General features: G+C 34.0%; 1 protein-coding gene across 2 annotated transcripts; it reads left to right on the plus strand.

Annotated features, from left to right (window-relative positions):
• The first annotated feature begins 2272 nt into the window (after window positions 1-2272).
• LOC113857568 (histone-lysine N-methyltransferase SUVR5-like) lies at window positions 2273-23899 on the plus strand. 2 transcript variants are annotated; one of them, XR_003503266.1, is made up of 12 exons: window positions 2273-2412; window positions 5786-6322; window positions 6654-6956; window positions 7054-7164; window positions 8132-8242; window positions 18394-21192; window positions 21481-21642; window positions 21905-22021; window positions 22101-22166; window positions 22410-22424; window positions 22657-22744; window positions 23202-23214. XR_003503266.1 is itself a non-coding variant. In XM_027489602.1 (12 exons), the coding sequence occupies exons 2-12, from the start codon at window positions 5858-5860 to the stop codon at window positions 23307-23309; spliced, it is 4506 nt and encodes a 1501-aa protein (XP_027345403.1). In that variant the 5' UTR covers window positions 2273-2412; window positions 5786-5857; the 3' UTR covers window positions 23310-23899. The 2 variants fall into 2 exon arrangements, 1 of the variants encoding a protein (XP_027345403.1); XM_027489602.1 differs by having other exon boundaries at window positions 22101-22204; window positions 22287-22424; window positions 23202-23899.
• The last annotated feature ends 1559 nt before the right edge of the window (window positions 23900-25458 follow it).

Here is a 25458-nt window from a genome sequence, read left to right on the forward strand (position 1 = left end):
GCTTGGGGATTAGTGTACTGAATAGGGAACTGCTCGACCCTACATATAAAAAAAAAGAAACCGAGTATCTATTTAGTCCAGTTTGGCCGAATACCTTTTGTTAGAATTAGAAGGTAATTAACTCAATTAAGTATAATAATTGGGGCATTATGTACTTTAAAGTAAAGGGCCAAAACTCAAGGTTGACTCAGCAGGCTCGTTAGCCCATAACAATGCCTATAAAAGGAAGGTAAAAAGTACATGTAAATTGTTAACTTTTCATTATTAAATAGCATTTATTGCTCAGAACCAAATCTTGACTTCAGCATTGGAGTGCCTTTTGCAGGTACCTTTCCCACGTCAGCGACAGTCAGAAAGACGTCACTGTTTTAGAGTAGAGACTTGAAGACTAGTGTTTCCCTAACAGGAACAACATCTATTTTTTTAATGACGGTATAATATTTTAATGTGTTTATGTTAAAGTTATACTTATATTTTTTAAAATAATTACAGATCTAATAAATATTTTAATGACAGTATAATATATATATTTAAATTAAAATTTTATTTATTTATTTATTGGTCTTTTTTAAGATGCAACATATTATTAAATCTATTATTATCTTAATAAATATTATCTTAATTTTATTAATTCTATTATTATTACATTAACAAATAATTATTTCATATTTTAAAATTAATTTACTTCTTTAATTTAATTAGAGAATAATTATAAAAATTTATTCATGCATGTATTAGTATTAATATTATAAATTGTGATGATATTTGCTTATTTATTAATTAATATAATTCAACTATACACTTATAGAGTTTATCATAACTACTTTTATAATTAATATTTTATCATACAAATCATAAATTAACATTATGCTTACTTATTTATTAATAAATTTTTAAAAAATTGTAGGTGATAAATCAAATTAAATCATTAAACAAAAGTTTATGTATCCCGTAGAGTTCTTGAATACTTTAAATTTTAATGAATTTCCTTCCCATTGCTTGCAACTTAAAAAAGGAATGTCAATTATGCTACCTAAGAACATCAATCCCACATCAAGAATGTGCAATGGAACAAGACTCCTTATCAAGAACAATCATTAAATAATATTTGATTATATTTGTCAAAACTTATATTTAATCATGGTCAATTATATGTTGCAGTGTCTAAAATAATGTCAACAAAAGAAATAAAAATACTTATTGTTAAAGAAAATAACAAATATATAGAATATACAAAAAATATTATATATGAAAAAGTATTTCATAATTTTTCTCAGTGTAGTTATATTTAATATAATATTTTTTTTACTATATTTATATATTTTTATATTTAAATTATATATTTTATATTTTAAAATAAATTAATTTAATAAAAATAAAATAAACTCGTGCAACGCACGAACATATTTACTAATTATAAAATAATATGTAATGTAATATATTTAAATGCGTGTCATTTATTTATAATTAATGATAGAATTTTTTTTAAAAAATTTATAAAATTATAATTAATATCTTTTCAAAGAATTAGAGTTAAATTTAACTATATTTGTAAGAATTTCTAACTATGCTCATGCTACTTTGATACTTATTTCCATTCTTTCACTTTATACCTTCACTTCAAATTTATCTTTTACTAAAACAAGCTGTTATTATTAAATTGTTTTAAAATGTGTATTAAAAAAACCAATAAAAATTTATATATAATTTTTTTAATTAAAAATTACAAGATCTAATGTATTGATAATATTAAATACCATAATTTTTAATAAAAAAATATTACTTCTTAATTTTTTTTTACCTTTAAATACATATAAATTTTTTTTAAAAAAAAAGCAATATATCATAGTATTCCTAGAATTATAGGTAAAAATTAGTTTAATTTTTAAAATTATAAAAATATTATTTTAGTCTCTAAAATTATTAAATTAATATAATTTTAATTTTAATTATTATATTTTTAAAGGCTACAATGACTACCAATTTATATTTTCAAAGATTAAAATAAATGTTATTAATAATTTATGTATGAAAATGATATTTTTTAAAAATAAAACTAAATTAATTAATACTCGTTATTTTATGAACTAACATAATAATATATGATTAAAAGTAATATTAAATAAAAGAACCTTTATTTTGTACTTGGATTTGGGCACGGGACCCGACTCCCTTTCCTCTTGTTCCTTCAAATGCCCAAAACACACAACGCATTTGTGGTATCATTCATCACAGGCCATTAGCAACAGTAAGAGGTAGCGTTTCAAATTGAAAACTATATTAGAGAAGGGAGACACAACTTTTTTCACATAAAATTAAAAAAAGAACATGAATTCCACCCACCCACTATCACAACTCTATACACTCTGATTGATCTCTCTCTGCATAAACTTCTCCCTTCATTTTTTTAAGGTACTTTATATATTTATCACTGCCTCCTTTTCCTACTTTCGTATATTCTTTGAAATTTAGCCTAGCCAATGTCTATTTTATTGTGTCACATTTATTTTGCAGCCAATTTTGGTTCAAATTCTATGGTGTCTGACCTATCTCACCCTAGGATATATTGTGTGTACTTTATGGATATTATTATAATTTTATTTTTTTACCAGTAACCCAAAAAAAAATAAAATTATGTGCTAATAATGGCAGGAGGAAGACCTTCTATTAGGAATTGTTTTAAGAGTTGAGGATATAATTGATGCCCAATTTTATTCTAGTATGGTTCTGCAGTTTTTATTTTTTTGGTCAATAAATTTTGGGACATGCAAAACATGTTCCTGAATCTTGATCCTTATTCAGTCTTACTTGTATTGTGGATATGGTTAGGGTTTATCATCTTGTTAAGCACAATAATGCGGGGATTTAATTGGATTTTTAATTGGGTCTTTTGTAATTGAGGATTTAGGTTTCAATCTGGTTGGCTCTCTGTCGCTTTGGAAAAGCTTAAAGGTTGAAGCTTTTTCATGCTGCTTTAGACGGATTTATTGCCGTTGCGTATTTACCTCTGCTGGGAACTGAGATCCTTTGATTCTTAAAGGAGTGGTTAGGGTTTTGGGGGGATGAACTTACCCACCGCATAACACTTGTCAGATTGGATTTTAATGCAGTTGTCCATTGTTGATTAACATAAAATCCCCACGTTTACTCATTGGTGGGTTTGTTTTGGACTAACGAATTTCACACTAAAAAAGTGATGTTTCATGATATACATCGAAGGTTAAAATTGGAATCAAATCAATCGCCCCCTTTCTTACCCCCCAAATTAAAAAATAACACCCCAACAACAAAAATAAGAAATTAGCAACAAAAAAGTGAATATTTATATTTAAATGGAAATTACCATTTTTTAATGTGTCATATTTTAATTAGAGGACTAACAAGGGGATAGGTGATTTCCATCTGTTAAAATTTTCCAAAGCCTTGCCCAAGAGTCACAGTTCAAGTGCCACTAAGTCTCTGTGGGAACTATTTGATCCTGAGATCGAGTCTCACCCAGGAGGCTTTGCTTGAATTTTACCCTAACCTTTTCTCCCTAGACCAGGTATTAGACCTCCATTTTAACTATTTTAAAGAAATAAAAATTCTATAGTCGTGTTGTATATTTGGGAATGCATCTATTAATTCAACATTTCATAGTAATAACATTCCATTATGAAGTTAAGTGCGGTTATTGTCTTTTTAGAAACTAAAATAAAATAATAATTTTTTTTCAAATGATGCCTCCATTATTATTGACATTCATCAGTAAATGGTTTACTCTCCTTGGGGCAGTAAACATGACAATTAGATTGTTTTTGCTGGATCACATTCAGTTTTTGGTTTAGATATGCCAATCTGAACTGAACAAGTTGTTGAATCCACTGTACCCTGCGTGTGCAGGTCTCCACTTATTTGAGACCAAAAACTGTTGGGACGGCGGTATTCTTTTTAAACAGATTACTTAATTATACTCTTAGTTGTTATATAAATTTACGTTTTTCTGTATAGAGGTATACCTGATTTTTTTGTGTTGTCTTACTTATGGTTCTGTTTATGTATTTATTTTTCATTACTGGTTTGAACTTGTTCATTCTCATTTTATGAACTAATTGATTTGACTGTTTTTTTTATGCAGTTATAAAACCCCTATGAAGAGCTTTTTTAGTTTATGAAGAAATAATTTCTTTGTACTTACTAGTTATGAAGGTTGAACATGAAATTGAAATGATCTGACATGTCATGGAATTGCATTAATTGTTTGATATAAAAAGACGCAATTGTTAACATTTAAGAAGCAAGAAATGAGCACAGAGATGCACCTAAATTTATAGTGTCCCATTAAAATTTGAAGTGTTCTGACTTGGACACTGTTAAGATTCCTCATAGGAAGATGGTCAAGTATTTGTTACAAGACTTGGACAATCCTCTCATGTTGAGTTAACTTTTGGAGCTGAGTTAGGCTGAGGCCCAGTTTGGGTAAACTTCTAGTCCTAGATACTCATAGGAGAAGAAAATTAATGTAAAAAATGAATAAAACTTCTTTCATATGAGAGGTGTTTGATTTATTTTACTACTTAATTTTTAATTTCTATAAGTATTTATTGAAAAGTTTAACCAAACTGGACCTTAGTCTGTTTCTATTATGGTATTAGAGCTTATCCAATCCTTATGCTGACCTATTCATAGATGCCCAGTCTTGCAAAACATTGTGCTCTAGATATTCAGTTTTGGGTTGAAGGGAGTGTGTTAAGATCTCACGTTGGCTAGAAATATAGCCAAAGTACTCCTTGTAAGACTTCTCTCCCCTTGAGCTAGCTTTGGAGATTAAGCTAAGCTCAATCCATTACTTACTCAATTTATTTTTCTAAAAGTGACTCTGCTTCATAGATTAAATTAAAATCAATGTACTTTTGAAAGTATTTATTGTAAAAATTATAAAATCTTTTGAATTTGATGTTTCTTTTTTTGGGTTTGACTATTGCCATTGACGTGCTTATGCATAGCAGAATAAATATCTTGCCGTGGTTCACTATATCCCCTTTTGCTGCAGTCCTCTGCCTGAGAAGAATTAAGAATCCTATTAGATTCGTAACCCTTTCCTTCTGAAAGATATGTCGAGAGGTTAATTTCTGTTATTGATGATTGTTCAGGAACACTTAAAAACTGAAACCATATGTTTCTATCCAAATCAATTAACCTTGCTACTTCATATTAGAATCAGGTACCATAATGATCTTGATGAAATTACTTAGTCTTGAAGGTGAATTTTGATACTAATAATACAGAATTAGAGAACTGGATATTCAGTTCTATTTTAATTTATGTACTGGCATTTTGGCAGCTCTCAAACCTTTATACGAAATGGATATATTGTCTTTGCTCTAATGGTGCCAATTCATAAAGCCAGTAATTTAAGAAGGCAACTTGGATATGGTAACTCTTATTTCCAGTTTGATCAGGTTCGTGTTCCACTATATATTTGGGAAATCACTGAAATCCTAGAATGGATTTGTGTTAGTTCCAAGTGGTGCCTACCACTTTCTTTCTTGCTTGTAGTTTTGACCAACGCAAATGAGTTTCAGTTTTATTTTCTCCTAGTAAAGGAACATATATTTTGGTTTTCCTAGTTCTACGATATATTGCCTCGGAATATCAAATATTTGTTCTTTTATTTTTTTTTCTAAAATAATGTACTCTTTCCATTTCGTTTCAATATATTTTATTTCTTTTTCTCATTTTCTTTTACTAATCACTGTGTCTAACTCTACAATATTGTACTTTTTCATGGAATGAACTTTGACAGAACAGTGGTTGGATGAGAGTCATCAGTCATATCAAACATATCATACCATACTTCCTATTTTAAAGTTGTATTATGGAAGTACTTCCTTGTTCTGGTGTTCAGTATGCTGGGGAATCTGATTGCCCTCAGCCAAGTTCAGGAACAGCTCTTGTATACCAGGGAGAACCTAATTGCCCTGAAAATTGTGATCAGGTTAAATTGGAAGATGATCAAATGAGTGACTCATTGCTTATGGACGGGCCTCAAATAGAAAGAAAAAGTCAAGGACAACAGACTGCTTGTGAACTCTTGAATACAGATTGCCAATGCCGTGAAGCTTCATATTGTGACTGTCAAGTGGAAGGCCAGAAGGATTCCTATAGTTTCCACAATGTTGAAGATGATGAAATAAAGGAACCTTGCTTAACCTTTGAGAACTCTCTCTCTATTCCAGATACAATTGAAAGTGAATCACCAGACAATAGCGAGGAGCGAGAATTGTCATTTTCTGAGCCCACTTGGTTAACAGGGGACGAGCCTTTGGCATTGTGGGTCAAGGTATATGTGTTGTCAAATTTTGGTTTTTCTAATTTCTGTTGAGAGCTTTGCCGAATGGTTGTTTGCTATTCTCCCTACAATTAGAATATCTATTACTCACGATTCTGTCTGATGTAGCTTGTTTAACATTGTTGTATTTATTAATTTTAAAAACTATTATTGACTTCACTAATATTGCTTTATCACAAGATTATCTGTGCTTTGTTAGAAATTCTTCTCTTTATTGCAGATACCTCCTCTTACATATTTCATCCAACAACTTAAGAGGAAAGAAAATCAAAATTCAATGTTTCCTAATTTTCTGTGCTTCTAATTTCACTGTCATTTTTAGTGGAAAGGGAAGTGGCAGGCTGCTATCAAATGTGCAAGGGCTGACTGGCCATTATCAACTTTGAAAGCAAAACCAACTCACCACCAGAAGAAATATTTTGTCATATTTTTTCCCCACACAATGAATTATTCTTGGGCTGATATGCTACTTGTACGATCAATTAATGAGTTTCCCCAGGCCATTGCATATGAAACTCATCAGGCAGGATTGAAAATGGTAAAAGATTTGACTATTGCACGACGGTTTGTAATGCAAAAGCTAGCTATTGGAGTACTGACCATTGTTGATCAACTTCATCCTAGTGTATGTGATGGTGGTTCTATTTCTTCTTCACTCCTTGTTCCTGTAATCTATACTTTGTATTTTTTATATTTTACTGTTGGTGTTTTGATACATACAGGCCTTGATAGAAACTGCTCGTGATGTGATGGTTTGGAAGGAATTTGCTATGGAGATTTCTCATTGTAACAGTTATTCAGATTTTGGAAGAATGCTTCTAAAGCTACAAAATGTAAATTACAATTCCTGATGATAGTTTATGGAGTAGAGAGCTTATATTTTTTCAGTCTTTTAACATTGTTGGATTTTAAAATGTTTGAAATTAATGAAGCCATGCTTCTCTATTGGGTTCATATAGACTAGAAATCTCCATAAATATATTCACTGTGAAGCTTCTGCTAGCCTAACAAATGAGAGTGATTGATTTACATTGAGTTTCGCATTTATTATATATTTCCAAGTCAAATAAAATTGAAAGGCCACTTGATAACAAAGTAGTATTGGAACATTTGATTGAAAAAATTTCTGCAAACTTAAAAGGATAGGTTTCTGATGCTTTGGATGCTGCTTCACTGGTTAGATTTTGATAAACATTGAAATATGAAAAGTTGCAAACTAGACCTTGATGGTCATTTTTTTGCTCTTCTCTTACATGTGACTTTTTGCTCTTCTCTCATGGGTCCAAGAGCATACTTAGTATCACGTCTTAAAACTATTGGTGAATTATTATTTACTTTCAATGGTACATCATGTATTTCAAGATAGCACTATGAAATAAGCACCATTTTAGTTTTCATCTATAGATATTCTTAATCTTATTTTAATATGGTTTGCCTGATTTCTTATCAAGGGAAGACGGAAGGGACTGGCTTAGTATCTCTTTAATAAAGCATATTACCAATTCTATTGATTTCACATCTTCCACTTGGCTGAGCCCCTATTGCTGGTACATGGCAATTCATCAAGTTAAGCATATCATATTTGATTGAATTGAATTTCCAGCACTTCTAAGAAGTTGAATGCTGACACCTAATGTACACGATTAGGATAATAAGTGCTATTTATGTGGCTATATTGTAGTTTTAAAATTCACAGATCCTAGTATTTTCAGTTTTCATTAGATAAATACAATTAACATTGTTTCAATTAATATTTCTTAGTTTCAAGACTTAAGTAGTATAGCACATTTTTCTTTACAGAGCATAGTGAAGCACTACACAAATGCTGACTGGATACAAAATGCATCTTACTTTTGGGCTGAACAATGCCAGAATGCAAACAGTGCTGAATCAGTAGAGCTACTTAAGGAGGTACTTCATAATTTGATGACTTATTCAAGTATCTAGATAAAAGGACTATGAATTCATGTTTGAATGATCATCGATGCAACTGCCAATTTTCTTTTACTCGTAATGGGTGATAAACTTTGTTGAGATCCCACATTTGAATATGGATATGGTTAAAATAGAGTTTATAGAAGTTAAAGACAATCTTTACCTTACGAGCTAGCTTTGGTGTTTTAGTAGGCCATGCCCTGATTTAATATGGTATTAGAGCTCATCATAGATTTGATATTGGACCACTAATGATTGCAATAGAAAATCCTTGGCCCCATGGATTTTTTTTTTCAGTGTAATTAGCCTGGCCTCACGACTTTCCCAGTAAAAAAATTAGTCCTACAATTTTCATGCCTCAAATGTTCAAAGTGTCAAGGGGTGTATTGAGATCCAACATTGACTACCAATATGACCAAAAAGTATAGCTTGTTAAAGTTATGACAATTCTTATCTTACAAGTTAGCTTTTGGGTTTAAGTTATGGAAAACCCAAATTCCAAGAACTTAAAAGTAGAACAATAAAATTCTTAAGGCTTTATTTAGAAGTTTGGAGGGAGAGGAAAAGAAAGAGTTTGAAGTGTAAGGGAGAAAAGGAGAAGCAAGGAGGAGGGAAGGTTAATAAAAAATCTTCCAAATTGAAGGAATTTAAAAACATGGGCTTAGGAGGGTTTATTAAACCTCCTCTCTTATCTAAAACTCTCAAATAAGGGTTATCATCACATAAATCTTTCCTTTCCTTCCCTGTGCCCCCTAAAAAACTAACTCCCAGACAAAGTCTAAACTTCATGGGCATAGCTAAAGACTTAAGGTTTTAAGTGAAGCCTTGAGATTGATGTTTTTGTCTTTAACACAAGTCCTTAACTTTATATAAGATGTTAAGAAATTTGGGCCTAACTCACTCTCAAAAGTTAGCTCATAGGAGAATGATTACCTTAACCCTTATAAAGAGTATTCTAATTTTATCCCTAACCAATGTGGAACAACTTAACATAAGAGGATGGGAAACAACTAAGATTTAACTTCGGATGACTTATTCACGATGGTTCTAATACTATGTCCAAGACCAATTCTCCCAACTTCCAGCTTAAGCTATCTGGTGAGGACCAATATTGATTTTATATACAAAATAACATAAACAAAGTGGTATGAAAGAAATCTTTGTAGTCTTCAATGGAAATATACCTAGGAAATGGTTCATTTAACAAACAAATAGTGAGTGTTTACTTTCTAACTTAGTTTCAAAATGAATGGAGCAATTGAATAGCTTTTTTTTTTCTTGTGAGTTTTAATTGACTTGCAGTAAATTTACTTAATTATTAAAGCATTGAGTTTTTTTCACTTCCTACGATTAATTATTGGATCTAGTGCTGAATAGGGCCACCTTATACTAGACATTAGTATTCTTCCAAACTGTTAGTGTATCCAATTTCAGTTCACTCTCTCTCTCTCTCTATGCTCTTCCTCTCTCTATCTCTCTCTCTCCACATCGCTCTGCATGGTATCAAGAGCTACTTAGGGTTCTATTATCCCCATGCAGCAATTGTAGCTGCTGGTAGAATAAATAAATAAAATTATATTAAAAATCCCTAGTTGCTTCAGAAAAGGTCGACCAAGGCTATTGTGGGGGTGAAAATTTTGTTTTGTGGCCAAATATGCTGTAATTTGATTTTTCAAGCTGTAACACATTGTTTCTGCGGGGGTTTGCTGTTGTTTTGGAGTGGAATGTTTTTTGAGATTGGTGGAGTGCCCAGGTGGTTCCATGTAATGGCTTTTGAAACAATGCTACTTGAGATTTGGTTTCTCTTCCTAAAGGAAAACAGACTATTGGTTTTAAGTAGGTTTTTGTGGCTCACCTAAAGGCAGGTCTTATAGCAAAAAGGTATGCCCAAACATATGGAGTTAATTAGTTGATACTTCTCCTGTTCTTAGCTATTGTCTATTAGTATCTTTATCTTTTTGGCTGCCAAGCATAATTGGCCATTGAACCAACTTTATGTTAAAAATGCATTCTTACATAGTGATTTATAAGATGAAGTATATATTGAGAAACTTCCTAGGTTTGTTGCTTAGAGAGAGTATGGAAGTTGTGCGAATTAAAGAAGTCTTTGTATAACTTGAAACAATTACCTAGAATGTGGTTAGGGAGATTCAATGGCGTGATTATGGAATTTGAATTAGTGAGTAAGTGATCATTTAGTGTTTTATAAATAGAATAACCTTGGTTGCACTTTACTTGTTGCTAATGTTGGTGACATTGTTATTACATGTACTGATAGTGAAGGAATTAACTTGGGCATCCCAAAATGTATTTTGGGCATTAAAGTTATTATTCAAAGAAAGAGATCTTTCTTTTGTAGAGGAAGTATGTCTTGGACCTGTTAACCGGAACTGGCTTGAAGGTGACTAAAGTGTTTGAAACACCTGTGGAGCTAGGAGTGAAACTGACAGCAAATGGAGTTTCATTTTCTGATCCGTAGAAATACAAAAGATTGGTTGAGAAGTTGAATTATTTAATCCTCACTAGGCTGGCTATTTCTTTTTCAGTAAGTGTTGTAAGTCAATTTACATCCTCTTTGACTAACACACATGGGAAGCAATTATCCGCATTGTTTTGTACTTGAAGAAGGCTCCAAGAAAGTGCATTGTATACAAGGATCATGGGCATTTACATGTGGATGCATTTTTTGATGCTAACTCGACAGGATTTCCTATGGATCACAAGTCTACTATTGGATAGTGTGTTCTTAGGAGGTAATTTAATTTCCTAAAAAAGCAAGAAACAAAATGTGGTAGCCAAAACAAGTGCATAAGCAGAGTACAAGACTATGGTGCTGACAACTTGTGAGCTACTATGGGTTAAGCAAATCTTGGAGGAGATGAGATTTGGTAAGCTTTTGTTTACATCACATTGAATCTAGTTTTTCATGAAAGGACTAGGACAAAGCATATTGAAGTGGATTGTCACTTTGAGAAAGGTTCATAAGAATCTTCTATCTATCTCTTATGTTAGGACAAGTGATCATCTAGCAGATGTGTTTACAAAGGCATTAAATGAGACATGTAGTTATTTTATTTGTAACAAACTAGACATGATTAACATCTATGCTCCAACTTGAGGAAGGGTGTCATGAGTAATAGTATTAGGATTACGATATATATGTCAATGGAATTGATGAGCAAATTTTCTGGTCATTAAAACCAGCAAATTCACAGCTGGACATTTAATATGCAATTGTATTGTACAACTGTAACTGTTATTCTTTTCTTAATTAGGATTGTAACTGTTATTTTCTCCTTAATTAAATTGTAGGATAAATGTAAATATAGCCATTTAGCTAATTATTGGGCTGAAAATCAGCTTGTATTAAATAGTATATATATGAGAATTCTCCAGCAGGAGAAGACAGTTTTTCTGCCTACACTTCTCTAAGTTTGACATGGTATCAGTCTGGCTTACGATCCTAGCCTAGCCCTGTCCCTGTTTTTCCGATCATTGTCCTAGTCCAAGCTTTTACGATCCTTGTTTTTTTTCTCAATTCTATCCTAGTCCAGATTTGGTCCTTAGTTACCATTTCATTTTCTTTAGCATCATGTCTATTGAAAAGTATGACGTATTATTGGTCTGCCTAAATGGCAAGAACTACTCAGCATGGGCATTCCAATTCCAAATATTTGTCAAAGGAAGAGATCTTTGGGGTCATGTTGATGGTAGCACTCCTGCTCTTAACAAAGACCAACAGAAGGATGAACATCGCAAATGGGAAGTCAAGGATGCTCAAGTCATGGCGTGGCTCATAGGTTCTGTGGATCCAAACATTATCCAGAATTTACGACCTTTCAAGACTGCAGCAGAAATGTGGGCCTATTTGAAGAAAATCTATAGTCAGAATAAAACTGCAAGCAGATTTCAGCTTGAACATGACATCGCCATCTCTCAACAGGATAGTCTCTCCATTTCTGAATTTTACTCTCATTTCATGAATCTTTGGACAGATTACACTGACATAGTTTATGAAAATTTGACTTCTGATGGTCTTACTTCAGTGCAATCAATTCATGACACTACTAAACGAAATCAATTTCTTATGAAATTGAGATCCGATTTTGAAGGTGTCTGATCTAATCTCATGAATAGAGACCCTGTACCCTCACTAGATACATGCCTCAATGAATTGCTTCGTGAAGAACAGCGTCTTCTCACACAATCGACCATTGACCAACAAAGCTTCTCTACTGTCCCAGTGGCTTACGCAGCACAAGGAAAACCAAAAGGCCGTGATATGAGTGCTGTTCAATGCTACTGTTGCAAAGGATTTGGACATTATGCTTCACACTGTCCACAAAAATTCTGTAGTTATTGCAAAAAGGATGACTATATTATTAAAGAATGCCCAACAAGACCACCAAAGCGATCTGCAACAGCTTTTACAGCATTGGCTGGTTCCTCTACTTCTAGTAGTTCTACGAATACAGCCTCTGTCCAACATCCTGCTCCTGCTCCGGTTCCAACATTGACTCCTGAAATGGTTCAACAAATGATCATTTCCGCATTCTCTGCCTTGAGACTTTCAGATAAACCTTTTTCTACATCTTCACCTTGGTACTTTGATTCTGGGGCTTTCAACCATATGACCAACAATGCTCAGTTTCTTAGTAATATCACCAAATATTCTGAAAATCTCAAGATTCATACTGCTGATGGAAATCATTTACTTATCACAGCAACTGGTGATATTTCTTCATCTCTAACCGATGTTTTTGTCTCTCCTGGTTTGACTAATAACCTCATTTCTATTGGCAATTAGTTGACAATGGTTGTCTTGTAGAATTCTCAAAATCTGGTTATCTTGTGCAGGATCAACAATCAAGGAAGACAATCGCGACGGGGCCTAAAATTGGACGTCTTTTTCCACTTCATTTCCCTTTGTCTCCAAATCTTTCTTTACCTTTTGTTTCTTGTAATTCTGCTACTGTTGATTTTCAGATATGGCATAAACGTCTTGGATATCCAAACTCCAATGTACTGCATCACATGTTAAAAATTGGTTTTCTTGGAAATAAACAGTCCCCACCTCTTCATGTTGTTCAATTTAATTGTCTTTCTTGTAAACTTGGCAAAAGTAAAATTCTTCCTTTTTCGACACATCAATCAAACATAGACAAACCTTTTGATATGATTCACAGTGATGTATGGGGGGTGGCACCAATTATTTCTTATGCAAGTTATAAATATTTTGTCATTTTCATTGACGATTATAGTCGTTTTACGTGGGTCTATTTCTTGCGCGCTAAAGATGAAGTATTGTCTGCTTTCAAATTTTTTCATGCTTATGTTCAGACCCAATTTTCCTCCAAAATTAAAATTCCTCGCTCCGACAATGGAGGGGAGTACATTTCTCAGTCTTTTCAGAACTTCTTGCAAACTAATGGTGTTATATCTCAAAGGACATGTCCCTCAACCCCCCAGCAAACTGGGATAGCCGAAAGAAAAAACCGCCACTTGCTTGATGTTGTCCGCACCCTGTTGTTGGAGTCTTGTGTGTCACCTCAGTTTTGGTGTGAAGCTCTCTCCACTGTTGTTCACCTTATAAACCACTTGCCATCTACATCATTAAATAATGATTCTCCTTTCATCCGGTTATTTGGTCACCCACCCAATTATTCCTCTTTTCGAACCTTTGGTTGTGTGTGTTATGTCCATCTTCCTTCACAAGAACGCACTAAACTCATTGCACAATCTGTTGCATGTGCTTTTCTTGGATATTCTCCTCACCAAAAAGGTTTTCTCTATTATGATCCTAACCTTTGTCAGATTCGTGTATCTAGAAATGTCATCTTTCAGGAAAATAAATATTTTTTTGTAACTTATCATGATCCTCTCCCTTCCCAAATTTCTATTTTGCCATTGTTTTCTACCTCTTCTGCAGGACAGTCTTTATCTAGAACTCTCTTAACCTACCACAGACGAAGTCATACCACTCAAAATCAGCCACCAGATCCTCCTGGGCCCCCTCAAGATTATTCCTTGGCTGCTGATCCGGTACAAGGGCTGCAACTAGTTCCCCTACGATGAAGTTCCCACACTCGTAAACCCCCAGAAAAGTATGGTTTTACCTCTCCCTTATCCTTGACAGCAACATTATCATCAGTCCCTATTCCTTCTTCTTATAAACAAGCAATGGAGCATGAGTGTTGGCAGCAAGCTATTGAGACAGAACTCCTAGCACTAGAAGAAAATCAAACATGGGATGTTATGCCATGTCCCCCATCTGTTAAACCTCTCGGCAGTAAATTTGTGTTCACAATAAAGCTTCGTTCGGATGGGTCCATAGACCGTTACAAAGCTCGTTTAGTTGTACTAGGAAATAAGCAAGAATATGGACTTGACTATGATGAGACTTTTGCCCCGGTTGCTAAGATGACTACTGTGCGAACCATACTTTCCCTTGCTGCATCACAATCTTGGCCATTACATCAAATGGATGTCAAAAATGCATTTCTCCACGGGCACCTCAAGGAGGAAGTTTACATTAAACTTCCTAATGGTATGTCCACACATTCACCTAATGCTGTTTGCAAACTAAAACGCTCTTTATATGGCTTGAAACAGGCACCTAGAGTATGGTTTAAAAAATTTCGATCCACATTACTTGGCTTTTCCTTCACACAAAGCCAATATGATCCGTCTCTTTTTCTACAGAGGACTTCTAACGGCATTTTGGTGCTTATTGTTTATGTGGATGACATTGTCGTGACCGGTTCTGATCAAGCCGCTATTTCTAAAATTAAACACTTGCTGCATTCAACTTTTCATATGAAGGAGCTTGGCCACCTCACTTACTTTTTGGGGTTAGAAGTACATCATCAACCTAAAGAGATATTTTTAAATCAGCAAAAGTATATTTAGGATCTGGTTCAGTTAGCTGGCCTCACCAATGCAACCTCTGTTGACACCCCGATGGAAGTTAAGGTGAAATATAGCAGAGATGAAGGTGAACTTCTCACAGATCCCACTTTATATCGCAAACTGGTTGGTAGTCTTATCTATGTGACCATCACTCATCCGGATATTTCTTTTGCTGTCCACACAGTGAGTAAATTCATGCAATCTCCTCGACATTTCCATCTTTCAGCAGTACACCGCATCATACGATACCTCCTTGGCACCTCCAAACGTGGTCTATTTTTTCCTGCTGATTCATCTCTCCAACTCCAAGCATATAGTGATGCTGATTGAGCTGGCTGTCAAGACACAAGGAAATCAACTACTGGCTGGTGTATGTTTTTGGGTAATGCTCTAATTTCATGGAAATGCAAGAAACAAGATTCAGTTTCCAAGTCATCCACTGAAGCAGAATATCGTGCAATGTCTACTGCATGCTCTGAAATAATTTGGTTACGTGGTCTCCTTACAGAGCTTGGATTCTCTCAAGCCCAACCAACTCCGCTGCATGCTGACAACACCAGTGCCATACAAATTGCAGCAAATCCAGTTTATCATGAACGCACGAAGCACATTGAGGTTGATTGTCATTCTATTTGAGAAGCCTATGTTCGCAAAATTATCACTCTACCTCATGTCTCAACATCTGTGCAGATTGCTGACATTTTCACTAAAACTTTGACACGTCAGCGGCACAATCTTCTTGTTGGCAAATTGATGCTTGTAGACTTACTAGCATCAATTTGAGGGGGGATGTCAATGGAATTGATGAGCAATTTTTTTTGTCATTAAAACCAGCAAATTCACAGCTGGACATTTAATATGCAATTGTATTGTACAGCTGTAACTGTTATTCTTTTCTTAATTAGGATTGTAACTATTATTCTTTCCTTAATTAAGTTGTAGGATAAATGTAAATATAGCCGTTTAGCTAATTATTGGGCTGAAAATCAGCTTGTATTAAACAGTATATATATGAGAATTCTCCAGCAAGAGAAGACAGTTTTTCTGCCTACACTTCTCTAAGTTTGACAATATATACTATTATGAGTAGTCATAATGAACTTGACTCATTAGGATTTCTTACGTACATCTCTATTCGTATATATATATTAATAAGGTCTCTACACATAGTAGAGTATCCAATTCCAGCTCTCTCTCTCTCTCTCTCTCTCTCTATACAAACTATATTATCATATCATCAATGTTATAATTATGTTCAATGTACCTTCTATGGTTTCACTTGATTTGGCTTTGGGTCTAGAGATTGACTTTGCAAAGGAACACTATCTCCTAGTGTAGACTTTTGGAAAAAAAAAAAAAAATCATTTTCAAGTCTCTTTTTCTAAATCTCCCCCTTGACCAATTCTTAAATGCATTCTGCTTTGGATTGGTTAGAAAATTCAGTGAAATCACTTTATATTGTATTACTATCAGGTAAAGGATGATGGAGGGATCTGAATGATGAGTTTTGGTCATATTCTGCCCCTAGAAAAAAATATTGGAAAAGAAAGAATGATGTTCAACAAAGTTAATATCGTAGGATATGTAGAACCATTTGGAATTGGAGCACTAGCATTTATACCTGTCTTGTATGGAAGAATAACTAAGGAAAATACATTTAAGGGACCTTGGATCAAGTTTTCCTTGTTTAGGACTTGAGTTTTGAACTCAAACAACACAACCAAATATTTTTGGATGGAAGACTGTTTATAAGATAGGTAGCAGTTTGTATAGGTTCCCCCCAAAATGGTTTGGAACATTTGATGTGAACATTGAGACTAATCCTTTGTATTGATGTAGAGAGAAAAAGAAGGAAAAAGTTAACTTTTCCTTCTATTGTTTGGATGAATAGTAAAAGAAGACAGAAAAATGATGAACTCTCTTTTCTTTCCTTAGGAAGAAAGGTGAGAGAAAAGAAAATGTAGTTATATTAAATGACTTTTAATATAATGGTTAGATGTCAGTAAATGGCTAGTTTTGTCATTTCATTTAAATTTTTTCTCTTTTCTATTTTCTCTCTATGTGAGAAGAAAATTTTCTTGTTGGTCTTATCTTTCTTTTATCTCTTTCTTCTATTTTCTCCTTTTTTCTTTCTTTTCAATTTCTACAGAAGCTATTGAGATCTTAGACTACGACTATAGTTAGGTAAAACTTATAAAGATTAAGACAATCCTCTTACGAGCTAGCTTCTAGGGTTCAGTCGGTCAAGTTCTAATATTGTATCAGTCTGTTATGGATTCGATATTGAGTTAACCTTGACTGTAAAAAAAATGGTCTCATGGATTTTCTAGTGCAACCTATTTGGTTCTGTGGCTTTACTAGTGCAGTCCACTTGGTTCCGCTGCTTTTCCAATGTAATAATAATAATAATAATAATAATAATAATAACCTACAATTTTCATGCTCCAAATGTTTAATGGGTAAAGGTCCAGCTTTGATGTGGCTGGATGTGTGGGAAACTGGGCCTTCAGGCTGAAGAACGTTGAACTTTGATGCCAACTTGAAAAGGGAGAAAAGGTTTTTGAATTTTTGTGAAAGTCCTTTGCATGATTAAGTATATATAACATAATTTACCACTCTAATTTTATGAAAAAAATGATAAAATAAATCAGAAATTATACAAATCAAATCCTATTATTCACAGAATAGGTACAGCACCTAAAGAGGAGATACTCTCTAAGACACAATTGGAATGGAGTGTATGTATTTTTGCTTTTATCCATTCATATCTTACCCCTTACTCTACCACCACTGCCGGTGCCCAAAATGTATGCGGAGATGAACTATCGTTATGATCTTACATAATTCCTACATTAACAGAATATGTAGTCTCTAGAAATTTATCTGGTTGGTTCTGTGAAAATTAAAATCAGATTTTTACTCAGTTTCCTCTTTGATGGGCTGAGGCTATTTTTGGCGATTTAAGGGTATCGATTTGTTAAGATTTTGCTGAAATACTATGCTTAACTCATTTAATGTCATTTTTAGGTTATTTGTTAATGCAAAAAACTTTAATGGTAGAGAACGTGGGTAATGTGGTGCTTCATTTCTGATGCTCAGCTTGAAATCATATGTTAAAAATTTCTAAAACCGCAGAAATGAATACATGTGTTTTAAACAATAATCACAAAAACTTTTGCTCAGATGTTTGTTGATTTATTCCTTATCCTCTTGTTCAGGAATTGTTTAATTCTATTTTGTGGAATGATGTCAACACTCTCTGGGAAACACTGGCGAAACCAACATTAGGTTCTGAGTGGAAAACCTGGAAGCATGATGTGATGAAATGGTTTTCCATATTACATTCCATTTCTAGCAGTACAGACATACAACAGGAGACCTCTGATGGTTTGTACCAAGTAAGCCTTCAGGTTGGTAGAAAAAGGCCCAAACTTGAAGTTCGTCGTGCAGATCATACTTCCCTGATGGAAAACAAGGTTTCAGATTGCCCTATTACTCTTGAGACTGACCCAGGTTTCTGTAGGAATCAGGACATATTAAGTACTCCATTAGCATCTGAGACTTCTAAACAGGAAGATGTTAAGGAGGTACCTGTTGCAACTGATTTGTCTTGTGATTTGACCAATAAATGGAATGAAATTGTAGTTGAGGCTGCCGATTCTAAGATCTTTCATATCAATGAAATGGAATCAACACCTATGAATGAAATGGTTGGTCAAAAATTTGTAGAACCTGATCCTAAGAATCGACAATGCATTGCTTATATCGAAGCCAAGGGAAGACAGTGTGTTAGGTGGGCAAATGATGGTGATGTATACTGTTGTGTGCATTTGTCAAGTCGTTTTATGGGAAGCTCAGGGAAATCTGAAAAACCTGTTTCAGTTGATACTCCAATGTGTGGAGGTACAACTGTTCTTGGTACTAAATGTAAACATCATGCCCTTCCTGGCTCGTCATTTTGTAAGAAACACCGTCCCCATGCTGAAACAGAGACCTCAAATTTAACCGAGAGTACTATGAAGAGGAAACATGAAGAAAATCATATTGGTTCAGAGGGCTTGATCAGAAAAGACTTGGCATTGATAAATGCTGCAAGTCCATTGCAAGTAGATCCAGTGTCAGCCAATGATGGTGATTCCTTCCTTGAAAGAAGTAACTCAGATGAGAAGCCCATCCTTTGTGGCAATGATCCAATTGCAATGGAGGCAATTCACTGTATAGGCTCTCCTCCATATGATAACAAGGACTCTTGTTCGGAAGCACCCAAGTGGTATTTCTTGTACTGTGAAAATCACCTTCCAAGCTGGCTTAAACGTGCAAGGAATGGGAAGAGTAGGATAATATCAAAAGAAGTATTCACAGAAATTTTAAGGGACTGCCGCTCATGGGAACAAAAGGTGCATCTGCATAAAGCATGCGAACTTTTTTACAGGCTATTCAAAAGCATTTTGTCACTAAGAAATCCAGTTTCCAAGGAAGTTCAGTTCCAATGGGCTCTGACCGAAGCCTCAAAAGATACTAGTGTTGGAGAATTCCTTACAAAGTTGGTTCATAGTGAAAAGGAGAGAATCAAATTGATTTGGGGATTCAATGATGAAATAGATATATCCTCAGCATTGGAAGGACCACCTCTTGTTCCTTCCCTAATTAAGGACAGCTTTGATAATGAAAATCCCATTAAGTGTAAGCTTTGCTGTGCAAAATTTCCTGACGACCGAACACTTGGTAACCATTGGATGGACAATCATAAAAAGGAAGCACAGTGGCTGTTCAGAGGTTATGCTTGTGCCATTTGTCTAGATTCATTTACTAACAAGAAACTATTGGAAACCCATGTTCAGGAGAGACATCATGTGCAGTTTGTTGAGCAGTGCTTGCTTCTCCAATGTATTCCTTGTGGTAGTCATTTTGGAAATATGGAGCAGTTATGGCTGCACGTTTTATCAGTTCACCCTGCTGAATTTAAGCCATCAAAAGCTCCTGAGAAGCAAACTTCCCCTACTTGCAAGGATTCTCCAGAAAAACTTGAGCAGGGAAATTCAGCTTCTTTGGAAAATAATTCTGAGAATCCAGGTGGTTCACGGAAGTTTGTTTGCAGGTTTTGTGGGCTGAAATTTTATTTACTACCTGACCTAGGTCGCCATCATCAAGCTGCTCATATGGGACGTAATCCAGTTAGCGGCCCCTCTGGGAAGAGGGGAATTCGTCATTATACTCATAGATTAAAAGCTGGCAGACTTAGCCGTCCTAGATTTAAAAAAGGTTTATCAGCAGCTTCTATTAGGATCAGGAATAGGGCTAATGCTAATTTAAAGAGACGCATTCAGGCAACAAAGTCACTTGACATGGTGGAAACAACCATTCAATCAAATCTATCCGAGACAGCAAATATTGGTAAATTGGCAGGGTATCAATGCTCAGCAGTTGCAAAAATTTTGTTTCCTGAGATTCAGAAGACTAAACCTCGGCCTAACAATCTTGATATCTTGTCAATTGTTCGTTCTGCTTGCTGCAAAGTTAGTCTTAAAGCCTCGCTTGAGAAGAACTACGGAATTCTGCCTGAAAGGCTCTATTTGAAGGCAGCAAAACTTTGCAGCGAATATAACATTCTGGTAAATTGGCACCAGGAGGGGTTCATTTGTCCTAGAGGTTGTAAGGTTTTGAAAGACCAAAGGCAGCTCTCTCCATTAGTATCTCTTTCTAATGGTTTCCTAAAGCTAAAATCTGTAAATTTATCAGATCCTGCAAGTAATGAGTCGGAGGTGGATGAGTTTCACTACATCATCGATTCACACCATCTAAAAATAGGATCCTTACAAAAGGCTATAGTCTTGTGTGATGACATAAGCTTTGGGAAGGAATCAATTCCAGTGATTTGTGTAGTAGATCAAGATATTCTAAATTCTCTTCCTAAGCATGGTCCCAATGAGCAAGATATAAATCTTTCTAGACCTTGGGAGAACTTTACCTATGTTACAAAACCAATGCTTGATCAAGCACCTAATCTTGATTCTGAGGTAGTTAAATGTAACTTAGTTTTTTCTTTGGTCAATCCTAGTTAAATAGAAGTGAACTCCTTGTATACTAAATGCATGTTATGTCACCTATTTGTTATACGATAGCTTATGTATTCTCATGTTTATTTTAGGACCTAAAATGGACTAGGTTCTAAGCTCAAGGGATCACAAATGTTACACTTTTATGTGATATATATTTCTTTTTCAAAGTGAAGACTGTATTTTTGTGGAATACACTATCCTTTTAATTGGTTTTCAATAATCTTTAACCTATTATTCTTTTATCAGAGTCTGCAACTGAGATGTGCTTGCACATTTTCTGCGTGCTGTCCTGAAACCTGTGATCATGTCTACCTTTTTGATAATGACTATGATGATGCAAAAGACACGTATGGGAAATCAATGCGTGGCAGGTTCCCTTACGATGAGAATGGTCGAATAATATTGGAGGTATTCGCATTAATTATAAGTTGCCATTATATATAAAATCTGAGCTGTTCTAAATATGTTAGGCATTGTTTGACAACAGCATATCCAGTTTATTAGAATCCCAAGTACATTATATCTTCCTGCTTACTTTTTACTCAACTTTCTATATTTCTACCTATTATGTTGGGACTTGGGAGTACAACTGTTTCCCTTCTCTATTTCTATATTAGTAATCTATAAATATTTTTGGTCTGACACTGGGAATTGCTGTACAAAACTACAGGAAGGTTACCTTGTGTACGAGTGTAACCATATGTGCAGATGTAATAAAATCTGTCCAAACAGAATATTGCAGAATGGTATAAGGGTCAAATTGGAAGTATTTAAAACAGAGACGAAGGTGCTACTATTCTTCTTTCGATAAATTCAAAATGACACTTGTGGCCTGTTACATTGACTTTTTATTATTTCATTCACAGGGATGGGCAGTAAGGGCTGGTGAGGCTATCCTTCGTGGCACATTTGTGTGTGAGTACATTGGAGAGGTTTTAGATGAGAAGGAGGCACACAACAGGCTCAAAAGGTTACATTTCTTCATCATGGTAGTTTCTTTTAGTTAGTAGATGTTTCTTCTTTTTTACTGATTTGGTCTATTTCAATACCAGATACGGCACAGAACACTGCAGTTATTTCTATGATGTTAATGCTCATGTTAATGATATGGGTAGATTGATTGAAGGACAGGCCCGATATTTCATTGATGCTACTAGATTTGGAAATATCTCTAGGTTCATCAATAACAGGTGAGCATTGATTTATGTAGTCGTGTTATTTGATTAGACAAACATAATATGGTGCAATTCATTCCTTTTTGTGCTTTTCAACATGATCAAGATTTTACTATTATTCCCTTTGAGCAATACTATTTTGATTGAAGCATAAGATTTTATCACTGAAAACATTCTGATATTTTCTTCTTCTGATGAAATGCCTGTCGGTTTGCTCTTACAATTGTTATTATCGCTGTTATTGCAGCTGCTCACCCAATCTTATCAGTTACCAAGTTCTCGTAGAAAGCATGGATTGTGAACGTGCAAATATTGGGCTTTATGCAAATCGAGATGTAAGCACCCTTCTATGTATGACGTTTCCTTGAGAGTGATCCATTATTTATATTGCTCGGGGATATGCACATACATACATTTTTATTATTCGGTATCTGATATGAACATGACATAGAGTGTTAGGAAGGGGGTGTTCCATAAAGTTCCATGAAGGCTTTATACTGTTGCCATCGTTAAAAAAATTGACGGAAATAAATAAGCAAAAATAGAAGAAAAGATAGACCACCTGCCCATTGGCAAAGATGTATAAGAAACATGCTTTCCATATCCTGGTTGATGGATGTTTATTTTTGAATTTATGGATTAGAGAATGGACATCGCTTACTTTGCAAGAATGAAAATTCCTCCTATGTTACAAATTCCTACATGATTGCAAATAGTGGACATGGCTGTTTTGGTTAGCATATAGCCATATACACTACATGGATTAGATGTCACTTTGTCTCTTGTTAACAGATTGCTTTGGGTGAAGAATTGACATATAACTATCAATATGAGCTTGTGCCTGGTGAGGGATCACCTTGCCTTTGTGGCTCTGTAAAGTGCCGGGGACGCCTGTACTAGATACAACCTCAACATCCATGTTGTTGCAATAATATTATTTCCAGAATGCCCAATGAAGTAGCAAATGAGTTACTCAACATTTCAGGATTACAGTGTGGTAATAGTGCCTGCCTAACTTTGAAGGGTCACAGTAGTCTTTATGTTATGCCCCCTAATAGATGATATAATACAAGTCAAAGCACCTCATGGAGGCAAGCAACCTGTGTGAAGCCAGGTATTAATTGCCAGCTGTCTCTGCTAAACTTGATTGAGTTCAAGTGATTTGGATTCTTTGCTGTGTACAGTTCTCTCCCTTCCTCAGCTTTTGTATCTTAGGCACCTTTTTTCATGAAATAATTAGGGACAACCTTCTGTCTCCCACACTCTGCAAAAGAAGTCCAAGGAAAAGAGACATTTCGCAAGTTAAAGCTGTCTGGATTGGCAATTGTTATTCTTTTCTCTTCCTCATTTTCTTCTTTTTGCTTTCTATCCATGTCTCAACATCTTTGATAGTGTTGCAGGAATGTAAATATGTCCAACGATTAAACTTATCTGCCCTTTCTTTTGTCTGATAAATTACTCAATAGAGTTTGCTTGCTTGTTAATTTTGTCAATTAAAATGAGTTCTCTTAAATGCCCTTTTCATTTATGGAAGTTTTTATTTTATTTTTTTGCTTTGGTTAAACTAAGTGCGTTACAGAAATTAAAATGAGTTGAAAGATACTATTCCTAGGGTAAATCCTCATGTTAACGTTTCCCATGCAATCAATGAATATGGTGCATATATGAATAAACTTATTTTGAAGAAATAATAATTTAATGACAGTTTTATGAGAAAATTTTTATAAATTAAAACAATTTTCTTAACCTATGTATATCATATATAATAAGAATATATATAAGAATTTTTTTTATTGAAAATTATATAATTAAATATTATTAATTTTTAATAAAAAAATTATTAATTGATTTCTTGTTACTTGCAATAGATGTGATGTTAGAAAAATGGCTGTTAAAATCATGTAACCAGAATGTTGAAACATGTAAAGGTGGAGTAAAAAATTGAAGTTACATGCAAAATGTAGTCATTGTTTCTGACAAAAAGGTATGAAAGATCATAGAATGTAATCATACTTTACACTGCATAATGCATAAGAAGGGTTTTTTTCTTTTATTGGGGTAATTTTAAAAAAAAAAAAATTATCGATATAGGATTTTTTCAAAACAAATTCTCTGTCTAGGGTAGTTACACTAAAGTCGTTTAGAAAAAAGACGACACAGGTGATGATGTGGCATCTTATGAGAGTGTTATCCTATTACTAGCCGAGACTAATGACGTGATTGGTTTACGTGGCATCAAAGTCGTCCAGAAAAGGGACGACATACTTGATGACGTGGCATACTATTGAGAGTGTCGTCCCATTAGTAGACGAGACTAACAGGAAGCTGACACATGTTGCATTAGAAACTGGTGTCGTCCATTTTAGGACGATTTTGGTAGCGTCCATGTCAGGTGCGACACCAATGTCGTCCGCTTCAGCCCGATTTGAATAAAAATTTGATACATATTTTTGTCCAAATTTAGAGGTCTATAAATACCAAATTTCATCACAACAATCGTGCAACTGAAAGAGAATTCATCACAACAATCGTGCAGCTAGAAGAGAAAGCAACTGTGAAGTTTTCAATCAGGTTAGGTTTATTAAGCATTATGAATATATTTTAAATTTATTAGTTATTAAAAAAAATTTATTTTAAAGTTTTTTTATTCATAAATTTAATAATATTTTTGGTGTTAATGTTGTAAATAATTTTGCTTTGTTATGTTTGAAAATAATAATAAATATAAAATATAATGTTAAAAAATAATTATTTAAATATGTGTAATTGTAATTTAATTTTTAAACAAAATTTTTTTATATTAAAAATTAATTATTTTGATGACCAATTATTTTGAATGCAAGATGAATGAAATTGTTGTTATATTATAAGATAGAACGTGGAATTACAGTTGAGATGTTTAAAAGAAAGATCCATACAAAATTGAAATTGTCTAGTAGTCATGTAATTTCTAGATTAATTTTACGAATTTTAGTTGGAACAAACGGTGGATGCCATACAACTTTGGATATATATGATGATGAAGACATAGATTGCATGATAAGTGTAT

The sequence above is a fragment of the Abrus precatorius genome, unplaced genomic scaffold, assembly GCF_003935025.1.
Source record: "Abrus precatorius isolate BTA unplaced genomic scaffold, Abrus_2018 Scaffold2, whole genome shotgun sequence".
NCBI classification, from domain to species: Eukaryota; Viridiplantae; Streptophyta; class Magnoliopsida; order Fabales; family Fabaceae; genus Abrus; species Abrus precatorius.